Here is a 15,000-nt window from a genome sequence, read left to right on the forward strand (position 1 = left end):
AGAGGAGAGGGGGAAGGAAGGGAAGAGGAAGGAAGGAAGGAGAGAGAGAGGGTACAAAGGAGAGGGAGGGAGGAAGGAAGGAGTGAGAGAGAGAGAGTGAAAGAAAGAGAAGGGAGGAAGGAAGGAAGGAAGGAAGGAAGGAAGGAAGGAAGGAAGGAAGGAAGGAGGGAGGGAGGTAGGTGGAAAGGGAGTCAGTGAGAGGAGAGGGGGAAGGAAGGGAAGAGGAAGGAAGGAAGGAGAGAGAGAGGGTACAAAGGAGAGGAAGGGAGGAAGGAAGGAGTGAGAGAGAGAGAGCGAAAGAAAGAGAAGGGAGGAAGGAAGGAAGGAAGGAAGGAAGGAAGGAAGGAAGGAGGGAGGTAGGTGGAAAGGGAGTCAGTGAGAGGAGAGGGGGAAGGAAGGGAAGAGGAAGGAAGGAAGGAGAGAGAGAGGGTACAAAGGAGAGGGAGGGAGGAAGGAAGGAGTGAGAGAGAGCGAAAGAAAGAGAAGGGAGGAAGGAAGGAAGAAGGAAAGGGGGAGGAAGGAAGGGAGGGAGGGAGGAAGGAAAAGAAATGAAAGAGAAAGGTTAACAAGTACTAGAAAGGAAAGAAAGGCCAAAAGACGGAAAAGAAAAAAAGGAAGAAAAAGAAAGAAAGCGAAGAGAAGGGCCCAAGTGCAGGAGGGGAAAACATATTTTAAAAAGAAAAGGGGGAAAAAAAAGAACGGAACGCCAGAGAAAAGAAAAGAAATTGCAGAAAGAAAAGAGCTGAAAGCGGCAGAACGCTTCCCCCCCCCAAAAAAAAATAGAACGGAAAGAAAAAAAAAAGTCCTGCCTTTGAAATCTTCCTTACATCACTTAAAATTATAAAATTTGCCTCTTTCTCCACAGTTACGTCCTGACTCCAACATCTTTCCTGCCTAATTCTCCAAACGGTCAATCGTAAGTTCATTTTTCCCTCCCGGTTTTCTAGAAAAACAAAGTCCCTAAAAGGGACAATAAATAATACAAATATAAATATAAATATAAATAATATAAATAAATATAAATATAAATATAAATATAAAAAATATAAATATAAATATAAATATAAATATAAATATAAATAATATAAATATAAATAATATAATTATAAATATAAATATAAATAATATAAATATAAATATAAATAATATAAATATAAATATAAATATAAATAATATAAATATAAATATAAATAATATAAATATAAATAATATAAATATAAATATAAATCTAAATAATATAAATATAAATCTAAATAATATAAATATAAATCTAAATCTAAATATAAATATAAATCTAAATAATATAAATATAAATATAAATATAAAAAATATAAATATAAATAATATAAATATAAATAATATAAATCTAAATCTAAATAATATAAATATAAATATAAATATAAATAATATAAATATAAATATAAATAATATAAATATGAATATGAATATAAATATAAATATAGATATAAATAATATAAATATAAATATAAATAATATAAATATAAATATAAATAACATAAATATAAATATAAATATAAATATAAATAATATAATAAATATAAATATAAATATAAATAATATAAATATAAGTATAAATATAAATACACACACACACACACACACACACACACACACACAAACATTTTCTTGTCTCCAAAAATAAAATAAAAAATCAATTTAACCAGATTCCTGATCTTCTTTCTCCATCTCTCCTTCCAGAAATGAAATTTTGCTCGCCGGCCCCCGAAACAAACAAACAAACAAACAAAAAAAAAACCAACCCGAAATACTGTGCCGAAAACCTGGTTATTCAGCTTTGCAGGTGTCGCTTAGATCGTGGTTTAATAACATTTCCACCCGAGGTCAGCAGACAGGTTTATTAGTGGTTTATTGAGCAAAATAAAAATAAAAAAGAGCGTACAAGATTTGACATACAAAGCGCAGAAAGGAACAGAGGATAGACATATGTGTATGTGTGTGTTTGTGTGTGTGTGTGTGTGTGTGTGTGTATATATATATATATTCATATATTCATAGCTTTTACAATAAATTATTGCAGTGATTTGAATCGATCGAGCGTGGCCCCTTTAAGAGGTATGGACTTCAACTCCCAGCAGTCCCCCTCCCAGGAATTCTGGGAGTTGAAGTCCACGCTTCTTAAAGGGACCACGTCGGAGAAACATTCCTTTGGGATAAAGACGGAGCGGGTTTTTCCAAAGGCCGCCCGGATGTACAGATTAAAAACATTTGCAAAAAAAAAAGGCAAACTTCCCACGACGATTGCAGAGAAACGGTATTTTTCCCCCCAAAGAGAATTATTAACATTTCTGCACCCGGTCGCCCGCAATTCGAACACGAGACCCCCCAATTTAGGCAAGAGTTTCCCCCTCCCCAAATTTAAAAATGTCAGAGGAGAGATACAACTAATAAGTAGGGGAAATCAAAATGGAAAATCGGGGGGGGGGAAGAAAAGAGGGGAATTACGAGAGACGGTGGAGGATTTGCAAGGACGAAGATGGGTTGGTTGCCTCCCACAATCGCCTCAAAAACTCTCTCCCTGGGTGACAGCTGACCAGGATTCCTAGTTAGCCACGATGGGGCCCTGTTGGTGGGGACAGGAATGCCGGGATTCCCGGCTGTTGAGTAAGAGGGACAACCCACCGCTGATTTTAAGGAGTCTAGACGGGGAGAAGGGTCCATAATTGGAGATCTTCGCAGGTTTAGGAGACCACGAAGAGTTGGGGAGATGATCGCTTCAGATGGCCAACGGATCTTCTGCTCCAGGGAAGGAGAAGAAGGCTAAGAAAAACACCTGGCTTGGTCCGAAGAAGAACTGCTTCAAGGAAGCCTCCTTGAGGAGCAGAGTCCAGAAGTTCAAGAGAAGGTCTCACCAGGATCGTGCAATGATGCTTCCACGAATCCTCTTGGGGAATCAAGTCAACCCACAACTCCTAGCATGTTGATTTGGGGGCCAACCATACATTGTCTTCTTAATTGATTATCTGGCCAACGGTCCACCTCAGAAGCCAACCTTCCTTCAACTAATCTAATATCCTTCAAGACCGTTGAGTTTGGGGAACCTCCAGAATCCTCGTTCCTTGTCCAGAACCGATCCAACAATGAAAGGGGACTATCTCTTGATCCAGAATCCAACCGCTGAGATCTTGACCCTACAATTCTCCAGCAAGCCACTCATCCAGAACCTCCGAGGGCTATCTCTGCGGCTTCCTGGCTTGCGGCGGTGGTGCCGGGGGGGGGGGGCGCTCGGGAACCCAAAAGCTCCACCAGCCCGTCTACAACTTGATCCTCGCCCTTCCTACTAGGCACGGACTCCGACGGTGCAGAGTCCACCACCACCATCACCATCCTTGTTCTGCTAGAGGGTTCCTCAAACCTTGGGCGGAGGACGTCTCAACTTTCGGAATTCCCCCGGCCCACCAAGAATTCTAGGAGTTGAAAGCCCACCCGTCTTCCAGGGGCCGAGGGCTGAGGAACACCCTTCTGTTCTGTGACTTGGTGTGAAGAACCTCAAGAGGTGCGCCAGCCGCTGGTTGCTAAGGAGAAGCCTCCTTGCCTTATGACGAGGTAAGACCAAAGAATAGGACCCAAACTCAGAAGACAATGGCGAATAAAAGCAGTAATTATTCGCATCAAGACTCGAGCCAAATTGGGTCGGCTTGGGGAATCTCCTGAGGTAGCTTCTCCATTAGCAGGTCCAGAGTCTTAACCTGAGAAGAAGACCACATCCAGGAGACACTCGAATGTTCAACCTCGAGGTGCTTCTGAATGCAGCTGAAAATTCTGCAAGGTCTACATCCATCTGAGCATCCCTAACCCATGAAACAGGAGAAGAAAGACCGTGATGATCCTTCAAGAAGGACCATGAAAAGCTTCTGGGCCTGATTGTTCACCAATGTCCTATCTCAAAGCTTCTGGATCTGTTTTTCCACCAATGTCCTACCTCCAAAAGCTTCTCGATCTGTTTTCCACAAACTTTCTACCTCAAAAGCTTCTGGGATTTCTTTTCCACAAATGTTCTACCTCAAAAGCGTCTGGATCTCTTTTCCACAATGCCCTACCTCAAAAGTTTCTGAATCTGTTTTCTACCTCAAAAGCTTCTGGATCACTTTTCCACAAACTTTCTACCTCAAAAGCTTCTGGATCTCTTTTCCATCAATGTCCTACCTCAAAAGCTTCTGGGTCTTTTTCCACCAATGTCTTTCCTCAAAAGCTTCTGGATCTATTCTCCACCAATGTCTTACACCAAAAACCTCTGGATCTTTTTCCACCAATGTCCTACCTCAAAAGCTTCTGGGTTTTTTTCCACCAATGTCCTACCTCAAAAGTTTCTGGATCTCTTTTCCACAAATGTTCTACCTCAAAAGCTTCTGGATCTCTTTTCCACCAATGTTTTACCTCAAAAAGATCTGGGTCTTTTTCCACCAATGTCCTACCTCAAAAGCTTCTGGATCTGTTTTCCACAAACTTTCTACCTCAAAAGCTTCTGGATCTCTTTTCCACCAATGTTTTACTTCAAAAAGATCTGGGTCTTTTTCCACCAATGTCCTACCTCAAAAGCTTCTGGAGCTGTTTTCCACAAACTTTCTACCTCAAAAGCTTCTGGATCTGTTTTCCACAAACTTTCTACCTCAAAAGCTTCTGGATCTCTTTCCCCTCAATGTCCTACCTCAAAAGCTTTGGGCCCGATTGTCTACAAATGTTCTACCTCAAGAGTTCCTGGGCCTGGCTGTCCTACCTCAGAAGCTTCCGGGTCACCCAGGACCGAGAAGCTACCAGAAAGCAGTTCTCCAACGGAATCAAGATGGAAGGGCAATTTTGGCAGCTCAGATCAAGCACAAAGTCTCCCTCGGTGCGAAATTTCTTTGGGTCTAAACGTCAATTGCCTTCGGCTCAGAATTTGGTCTCACTTTAAACTGCATTTCAGAGCCAGGATGGAATGGACGCCTCAGGGGGGCAAAAAAGACTCTCGCTCCGGGACATGCGGAGCAGCTTAATGGAAGATGCATCTCTGCGGAAGCGTGGTCTCCTGGCCTACATAATTCATCCCAAACGTGGGTATGGGAGGGGAGGGCTTCCTTTGCGGGACCGACTTGACAACCCACCAGCTTCGTCGGCAACGCCGACAAATTTCCCCCACCTTCGGCCGTTCGGGACTTGGGCGAGCTTAGGACGGGGGACTCAACCGCGCGCGGGGACTCGAACCGACACCCTTTTTCGAGCCAGCGGTGGAAATCAGCAAGAACCGGGTTATACAAAATATATGATTTTTAGATAAGATTAAATTAGATTAGATAGATTAAAGATGATAGATAGATAGATAGATAGATAGATAGATAGATAGATAGACAGACAGACATAGACTGACTGACTAGATAACAGCAGTGATAGACAGATATAGACAGACTGACTGACTGACTAGATATCAGTAGTGATAGATATAGATAGATAGTTAGATAGACAGACAGAGTGAATGAATGAATACCGGTAGTGATAGATAGAGAGACAGACAGACAAGCGGGGGGGGGGGAAGAGAGAGAGAGAGAGAGAGAGAGAGAAGATAGATAGATAGATAGATAGATAGATAGATGGATGGATGGATGGATGGATAATAGGATACATAAGATGATAGATAGATAGATAGATAGATAGATAGATAGATAGATAGATAGAGAGAGAGAGAGAGAGAGAGATAGATAGAGATAGATAGATAGATAGATAGATAGATAGATAGATAGATAGATAGTAAGATAGATAAGATGATAGACAGATAGATATAGATGATAGGATAGATAGTTAAGATAAAGATAGATAACAATAGATAGAAAGATATAGATAATTACATAGATAGATAGATAGATAAGACAGACAGACAGATATATAAAAATCATATATTTTCTAAAAAGGAGAGCCAAGAATTCCAAATTTAGGACTGTTGTTCGGGCTATTTCCGGCCGTCGAGTTTGACAGCAGGCGAAATCGTAAGTGACAAGCTAAAAACCTGAAGGTGGGGGACTGTGGGGGGAGAGGAGGGGGGCGGGTGGTGTCAGAAGCCTGCCGTGCTCTCGTCTGTCAGATCGTCATTTCATTAGCCGCTCTGACAGGTCCGACGTCTCCTTCCTTCCCTCGCCCTTTCCTTTCCTTTCCCCTCCCTTCCGAGCTAATCTCACCCCGGTTTGATTTTTTGTGACAAGCCAAAAGGAGAGAGGGAGGGAAAAAAAAAAAAGAGAGAATTTGCAAACGGGAGACAGCAGCGCACCGGGATCCCGGAAAGATGGAGAGGAAGGGCGGGGGGGGGGGGAGGAGAAAAAAAAAAGGCTTTCGAGATGCGTTAAAATTGCACAAAGGCCTTCGGCTCGGATGAGGAGAGGACGTCGAAGGTCCGAGGCGACCGTGGTGGGTTTAAAAAACAAAACCCCAAAAAAACCACAAACAGTCGGAAGGATGATTGGCATCTCCTGGGGGCAGCCACCTCTGGACGTGTCGGGCTTCTTTCCAAATCTTAAAACTTGGGAAATCGGAGAGTTTTGATCGGGGTCCCTAGCCTGGCGGGGTCGGACCCACCTTTTTTTTTCCCTTTTGTTTAAAAAAAGGGGTCCCTCAAATCCGAAGGTGAGACGGATGGAGAAGAGGCGGCGTAGGGCTAACCAAGGGGAGACCGAGGCCAAGGGAGGGAAAAAAAAAAGGGGGACGGAAAGAGGGATGGTCTGCGGACGGAGAGAAGCGGAAGCGGGGTGGTCGAGGAAATTAAAAAGGGAGGACAGGAGAAAGAAAAAAGAAAAGAAAGGAGGGCGGGCGGGCGGGGGGGGAGGAGAAACGAGAAAGCCGAGACGCAGCTCGGGAATCTTCGACGGGCCGCGAGGACGACTACGGAGGGGAGGGAGGGAAGGAGATAAAGAGAGGAAGGGATGAAGGGAAAAAGGAGGTAGAGAGGAAGGAAGGAAAGAGACAGAAGGGGAGGGAGAGAGGAAGGAAGGAGATAGAGCAGAGGAAGAAGGGAGGAAGGAAGGAAAGAAGGAAGGAAGGAAGGAAGGAAGGAAGGAAGGAAGGAAAGGAGATAGGAAGGGAGGGAGGAAGGACACAGAAGGGGAGGGAGAGAGGAAGGAAGGAGATAGAGCAGAGGAAGGAAGGAGATAGGGAGGGAGGAAGGAAAGGAGATAGGAAGGAAGGAAGAAGCAGACAGAATGGGAGAGAGGGAGGAAGGAAGACAAGAGGGGGAAGAGGAGAGAGGAGGAAGGGGAGGAAGAGGAGAAAGGAGAGAGAGGAAACGGAGAAGGAAATGAGCAGAAGAAAGAGGAGGACGGAGGGAGGGAGGGAGGGAGAAGTAGAAAGAGGAGGCGGGGAGGGAGGAGCGGGAAGGAGAGCGTCAGAGGCGGCGGAAGAGGAGAAAGGAGAGACGAGGAAGAGGAGGAGGAGGAGGAGAGACGAGGAAGGCGAGAAGAGGGAGAGAAAGAAGAGAAGGAAAGAAGGAAGAAGAAGAGGAAGAGAGGAAGAGGAAGGAGGCGGGAAGGAGAGGGGAAGCTGACGGCACACCGCCGATCTACCCTCTTCGTTCTTCAGCCCCGCAACCTCCAGGCAGGCCAAAGGAAGAGCTCTTGAAAAGGCAGAGGACTAGTAGCTTTTAAAGTGCAATGACGGGAAGCAAAGCACACGAGGTGGTCTCGGGTGGAGAGCAGCCCTCCCCCCCCTCCGAGGTGAGGGGGTGGTGGGATTCTAGGTTTCTAGGAAGGAAACGAGAAAAGAGAGGGAGGAAGAGGAGAGGGGGAAGAGGGGGAAGGCGACAGGAGACAGGGAGAGGACAATAAAAGCAGTCAGTGGTTAGTAAACGTGAGCACGGCGGAGGCGAGGAGCGAGCGAGCGAGCAAGCGAGCAGAGCGTCAGCCAGCCAAAGAGAAGCAGGGAGGGACGGGCGTTCCCGAGACGGCGGCCTGAGCGGGTTGTCGGAAAGGGGAGCAGCCAATCAGCTGCAAGGGAAGCGATCGTGGCGATGGGTCTGCCTTCACCACCACCACCGCCGCCCCCGGGACCACCAGCGGGGTTAGGGTGACCGGGATTAGTCGATTCCCAAGGAACTGGCTGGGATTCGTCGAGTCAATTCCCTTCAAATTGGCGGGAATTATAGTCAATTCCCAACAAATTTGGCTGGGATTACTCGAGTCAATTCCCTACAAAGTGGCTGGGATTAATCGAGTCAATTCCTACAAATTGGCTGGGATTAGTCGAGTCAATTCCCTACAAATTGGCTGGGATTAGTCGAGTCAATTCCCAACGAAATGGCTGGGATTCGTTGAGTCAAATCCCTACAAATTGGCTGGGATTAGTCAATTCCCTACAAATTGGCTGGGATTAGTCGAGTCAATTCCCAATGAAATGGCTGGGATTCATCGAGTCAATTCCCTACAAATTGGCTGGGATTCGTCAATTCCCTACAAATTGGCTAGGATTAGCTAAATCAATTCTCAACATGCTGGGATTAGTCGAATCAATTCCCTACAAATTGGCTGGCATTAGTCAAGTCAATTCCCAAAAAACTGGCTGGAATTATAGTCAATTCCAAACAAATTGTATTGTCTTCAATTCCCAACAAATTTGGCTGGGATTACTCTAGTCAATTCCGTACAAAGTGGCTGGTATTAATCGAGTCAATTCCTACAAATTGGCTGGGATTAGTCGAGTCAATTCCCAACATGCTGGAATTAGTCGAGTCAACTCCCAACATGAAGGGATTAGTCGAGTCAATTCCCTACAAATTGGCTGGGATTTGAGTCAATTCCCAACCTGCTGGGATTAGTCGAGTCAATTTCCTACAAATTGGCTGGGATTCGAGTCAATTCCAACATTCTGGGATTAGTCAAGTCAATTCCCAACCTGCTGGGATTAGTCGAGTCAATTCCCTACAAATTGGCTGAGATTAGTCGAGTCAATTCCCAACAAATTGGCTAGTACTGGTGCAGTCAATTCCCAACAAATTGTATTGTATTCAATTCCCCACAAATTGGCTGGGATTAGTCTAGTCCAGACATGTCAAACTCGCGATGTCACATGACGTCGTGCGACGTATCGGAACTTTTTCCCATTGCCGGCTATGGGATGGGCGCGGTTTCTCCATGACGATCCGGCCCATGGGCCGGCAGTTTGACACCCCTGGTCTAGTCAATTCCCTACAAAGTGGCTGGGATTAGGGTAGTCAATTTCCAACATGCTGGGATTAATTTATTCAATTCCCAACAAACTGGCTCCGATTAGCCTAGTCAATTTCCAATGAACTGGCTGGGATTGTCTTAGTCAATTCCCTGCAAACTGGCTGGGATTAGTCTAGTCAATTCCATACAAATTGGCTGGGATTAGTCTAGTCAATTCCATACAAATTGGCTGGGATTAGTCTAGTCCAATCCCTACAAATTGGCTGGGATTAGTCTAGTCAATTCCCAGCGAACTGGCTGGGATTCTTGGAATAGTCAATTCCCAACAAACTGGCTGGGATTAGACTAGTCAATTCCCAACAAACTGGCAGAGGGAGGGATACAAGCAAAGCTCTGAATATCTGCTTGGATTTTTAACAATCGTGGTTACTGAATTGTCACAGACATCGGAGGAAGAGCGACGTTAGTCTAGGGTAGAAAAAAAAAGTCTGAAGTAAAGTAGCCTGATGTCCAACTCACGTTTGATTGGATTTTGGGAGCAACCCTTGGCTTCAACCACACCTGCTACGGGAAGACTCCTGGCTGATGGTGGCCTTTGCCCCTCCCAAAGGGCAACAACAGTGGAGAGTGTTCTGGGCTTGATAACGCAACAGTTTGAACAGCTCAATGATCGGAAGATCACCGTGTCCAGCAGATCCATAAACCAGGAATCTAATGCTGTCTGTGTGTGTGTGTGTGTGTGTGTGTGTGTGTGTGTGTGTGTGTGAGAAACTCTTGTTAAGGACTTTGTGGGTTCCAAGCAAAGCCGTTGTAGACCTCTTTTCCACTGCGGGAAAGCTTCTCGGGTGTCCCGCCCGGCAACCCCAAAGCAGCAATGGCCCAGACCAACCTCACATTGCGACACGACACAGAGACGATCACGATACACACGTCACAACGCCGAGACCCAGAAGACAAAGATAGGAGACTCTTCCCGGGGGTGGGCTCACTCACGCGAGCAACGGGGGCCGTCCCACAAAGCCGTTCCCTCTTTTCCTCCCCCCCTCCCTACGGACCACCAACCCGGAAAGTTTGAGGAACTCTGCTGGAGAATGTCCTGAAAGCTGAAAGCCAGCCAAGACCTTCCCGTATGTTTCATCCATCCATCCATCCATCCTTTCTTCTCATCAACCTCCTGCTCTCCTTCCTTCCGTTCATCTGTCCTTCTCTCCCTCCCTCCCATCTCCTTCCTTCCTTCCTTCCATCCTCTCTCCCTCCCACCCATTTTCCTTCCTTTCTTCCATCCTCCCTCCCTCCCATCTCCTTCCTTCCTCCCATCTTCTCCCTCCCTCCCATTTTTCCTTCCTTCCAATCCTTCTCCTTCCTTCCTTCCATCCATCCTCCCATCTTCTTCCTTTGTTCTCTTCTTCTCCTTCCTTCCTTCCTTCCTTCCCTCCCTCCCATCTCCTTCCTTCCTTCCATCCTCTCCCTCCCTCCCATTTTTCCTTCCTTCCAATCCTTCTCCTTCCTTCCTTCCTTCCTTCCTTCCTTCCTTCCTTCCTTCCCTCCCTCTCAGGCTGAGCAACAGAAATTGCAGGCTGCCCGGCGGTCGCAAGTCAAGGACTACAGGGGCTTCCTCCGAGGCGTATCTCCCTTCCCACTTCCCAACTGTCTCGCTTCCCACTCGACCACAGGAATTGTGGGCCCAACTCTGGTCGTTGAGGACTAGTTGCAAGCATCTAAAACCCACCCAGTTGTTTTCATTTGGGTTGGGGTTTTTTTGCAAATCTGTCGGGAGAAGCTTTCTCCGAAAGCCGGTTTACAAAGCCGGTTTAAGATCCTGTCAGATGGGTCCATCGAGTTGAAAAAAAAAATCCCTCGTCGCCTTACAACCCAGAGCAGCGTTCGCTAATTCCCGGAGTAAAATCGGTCCCTAAGAAGAAAATCCTCTGCAAAACGGAAAGGAACGGAAAAGACTAAGCCGTCGCTATTTTTAAATTAATCCGTTGCAAAAAAACATAATAATAATAATAAAAAAAAATGGGGTCAGCTCCAAACCGGCTTTAAACCGGGATGGTTAGAAGAAAAGGCGACGTCACAAGAGATGGTGCAAAAAAACAAAACAAAAACCTCCTGAAAATAGGGAATTGTTGTTGTCCTGCCCCCCCCCCCCCCGGTCTTCTGCCAAAAGTCAACGTTTTGACGCAGGGATTTGAGGATGGGGACAATTTCCAAAAAGGAGGGAAGGAAAAAAAATGGATTTTTCCCCCATTTATTTGTTTCTTTTTTTATTTCTTTACCCTAGCCAACTTTGAGTGGACATCAAATCCCAACCCACTGTGGAGTGCACTTCGACTCCCAGAATTCCTGAGCGAAAATTGAGTGGACTTCAAGTCCCAGAATTCCCTAGCAAAAATTGAGTGGAATTCCCTAACAAAAATTGAGTGGACTTCAACTCCCAGAATACCCTAGCAAAAATGGAGTGGATTTCGACTCCCAGAATTCCCTAGCAAACATTGAGTGAACTTCATTTCCCAGAATTCCCTAGCAAACATTGAGTGAACTTCATTTCCCAGAATTCCCTAGCAAACATTGAGTGAATTTCATTTCCCAGAATTCCCTAGACAACACTGAGTGGACTTCATTTCCCAGAATTCCCTAGGCAACACTGAGTGGACTTCGACTCCCAGAATTCCCTAGCAAAAATTGAGTGGACTTCATTTCCCAGAATTCCCTAGACAACACTGAGTGGACTTCATTTCCCAGAATTCCCTAGGCAACAGAGTGGACTTCGATTCCCAGAATTCCCTAGCAAAAACTGAGTGGACTTCACTTCCCAGAATTCCCTAGACAACACTGAGTGGACTTCATTTCCCAGAATTCCCTAGGCAACACTGAGTGGACTTCGACTCCCAGAATTCCCTAGCAAAAATTGAGTGGACTTCACTTCCCAGAATTCCCTAGCCAACACTGAGTGGTCTTTTGACTCCCAGAATTCTCTAGCCAACATTATGGACTTCATTTCCCAGAATTCTTTGGTCAACACTGAATGGACTTCAGCTCCCAGAATTCCCTAGCCGACACTGAGTGGACTTCAACCACCAGAATGCATCAGCCAGCACGCTGGGAGTTGGAGTCCACACACCTTAAAAGTGGCCAAAATGGAGAAATGTTGGTTTTGAATCCTTGCCTTCCTCGCTTCTCCATCAAAGGAAAAGGTCCTGAGGAATTCTGGGACTTGATGTCCATTCTTCCCAGCAAGAGAGTGCTGGGAATTGAAGTCCACACAGACACAGACACACACAGCCCTTAAGACTGGTCGAGGCTCCCGGGTCAAACCTCAGGACGTTTTCACACAAACGCCCGAGACGGAACCCGGCAATCTTTGAAGGACGTCAACCTTGAAGGACGTCAACCTGGGTTTCCATCAGACTCCGGCCAAAAGCTCCATTTTTTGTCCGAAGGACAAAGGGGACCGGAGGTTAAGACGGACGGGTCAGGCTTCCCGGCTTCTGCTCCATGCACACAACACGTCACACACACACGCCTCAGCAACGACATGCACATGAGGAAGCAGCTATGGAGCGGATGAAGAACGTCAACCCAAGCCTTACCTGGTCTGCTGCCTTCAAGTCCGTGATCTCCATTCTCCACCACGGTTGCTGGTCCGGTTGCGGAAGAACCTAGAAGAGAAACCTCCACATTAGTTGGAGACGAGCTGAAGGTCCACCCTTCTTCTCGGACGGCCCCCCAACGGCCATCTTCCTCCTGCGGGAGGGCCTGTCAATCATCTGCCTAAATCGACCCCGCTGAATCTTATTGACATAATCTTCCGGAGGAGATTCAGGATCCGTTCTGCAGGCAGTCCTTGCTTTTACGACCACAACGGAGCCCAAAGTTTCCGTCGCTCGGGGAGCTTCGCCCCGTTTTGACGACGTTCCTTGGCGGCCGCGTCTAGGTGAAGCCCTGCCCTCTTTGAGTTAGGAACACAGTCGTAAAACAAATCGGGCATTCCCCCCCAACACCCCAAGTTAGGAACACGGTCATAAAACGAATCGGGCGTTCCCCCCCACCCACCCCAACTGTCTTTCCTCCTCCGCAGGTCACGAAAAGGGATATAGGGGGATCCCGGGAGGCCGCAGCCGTCGTAAATACGAGTCCGAATTTGGATCCTGGGGAAGAGGCGGCGAAGGGTGGAAAACGGGTCATCGGTCGCTTTTCCCCTCCCCCGCCAGGGCCGTCGCAGCTGCGAACGGACGCTAAGCGAACCGTCGCAAAGGCGAGGAGTCCCTGAGAAACTTTGCTAAAGGCAACTTAAGGAGGAGAAGGAGGAGGACAACCCGAAATTAAAGGGTTTTGGTGATGGCCTGTAGGATTTTAAGCATCCCGCGTCCGTTCCCCCCCCCCTTCGGTGTGGCCATCTGGGTTAGTTCTCTGTGTCGTCTTGGTTTAATGCTGTTTTTTTTTTGCCAAGGTTTCCTTTTTCCGAGGAGGAGGAGGAGGAAGCACAGACTGTGGGGTCCCTGGTGCTCTCTGAGCTGGGTGGTTTCCTTGGAGACATTTCATGACCCAACTAGGGAACGTCATCAGGGCTGGAAGGAAGGAAGGAAGGAAGGAAGGAAGGAAGGAAGGAAGGAAGGAGGAGGAAGAGCAAGGACAGATTTTGTCTTTTATCCCCCTTTGCCAGACTAGCGGCTTTGTGTATCTCTGCGGTAAGCTCCCCAGAAGTGCGGGTCTTCCAAGGTGCCGTTGTGTAACCCCCTTCAAAGAAAACCCAAGAAACACATCCGGAAGACGACAAAGGGATTGTCAACGGCGCTCCAAGGCTCCCGTTTTTCCCCTTTTTTTGGGCCTTCCCGTCGCCGGTCGTCGGGCCGATCCGGCGTTGACAACCTCCCTGGCTGGCTTGCAAAATTTGTTGGTTTTTTTTTTTTTTATACAATCGATCGGATTGATGCGGGTTTTTTCCCCGCACAGCTCTCCAGCATTGGATTTTGATCTTTTCCATCACGACACACATACGCGCGCATATAAACACACACACACACAAGAGGCTTAACCGAGTTCAGCCAGCGGCCTTTGCGACGCGGCGGGTGGCATCCCGGTTTGGCCTAATCCTCTTAGTGGGTCCATTACGTAATCCTGGGCGGGGGTGGGTGGGAAGGAGGGATTTGAGGGTTGTGCAGGCGGAACTTTCCGTGGCCTTCGGCTCGGCGAGCAGAGTTCAGAAGACCCAGATGACCTAAATCCGGGGGGGGGGTTTCCGCACAGTGACGGTGTGGACGATGGTTGTGGTGGTGCCGAAGATTGAACACAATCAGAAGGGGAGTGACTGGATTCAAGCAAATTTGTTTAAAGGGGAAGCACTGATCATGTTACCTAGTTGGGTCATGAAACGTCTGCAAGGAAACCGCCCAGCTCAGAGAGCATTTGACTCCCAGAATGCCCCAGCCGGCATGCTTTTGAAATGGGAGGACTTCCACTCCCAGAATCCCCCAGCCAGGATACTTTAAGGGGGGGTGGATTCCAAGTCCCAGAATCCCCCAGCCGGCATCCTTTGAGAGAGGTGGACTTCAACTCCCAGAATCCCCCAGCCGGCATGCTTTAAGAGGGGAGGATTTCCACTCCCAGAATCCCGCAACCGGCATCCTTTGAGAGGGGAGGACTTCCACTCCCAGAATCCCGCAGCCGGCGTCCTTTGAGAGGGGAGGACTTCCACTCCCAGAATCCCCCAGCCAGGATACTTTAAGGGGGGGTGGATTCCAAGTCCCAGAATCCCCCAGCCGGCATCCTTTGAGAGAGGTGGACTTCAACTCCCAGAATCCCCCAGCCGGCATGCTTTAAGAGGGGAGGATTTCCA

The 15,000-nt window shown here is 47.1% G+C and overlaps 1 protein-coding gene across 3 annotated transcripts in view; it reads right to left on the reverse strand.

Annotated features, from left to right (window-relative positions):
- Positions 1 to 7,568: 7,568 nt before the first annotated feature.
- The window catches only part of LOC308677641 (microtubule-associated protein 4-like), a 67,431-nt gene continuing 59,999 nt past the window's right edge, over positions 7,569 to 15,000 (reverse strand). For all 3 annotated transcript variants that reach the window (XM_081344244.1, XM_081344245.1, XM_081344246.1), the window contains exons 4-5: positions 12,755 to 12,823; positions 7,569 to 7,739 (exon numbers count right to left, since the gene is read on the reverse strand). In XM_081344244.1, the coding sequence (XP_081200370.1) occupies positions 7,732 to 7,739; positions 12,755 to 12,823 (77 nt within the window). In that variant the 3' untranslated portion in view covers positions 7,569 to 7,731. The remainder of the gene's footprint in view (positions 7,740 to 12,754; positions 12,824 to 15,000) is intronic.

Source organism: Vipera berus (assembly GCF_964194415.1).
Source record: "Vipera berus genome assembly, chromosome: Z".
In the NCBI taxonomy this organism is placed as follows: Eukaryota; Metazoa; Chordata; class Lepidosauria; order Squamata; family Viperidae; genus Vipera; species Vipera berus.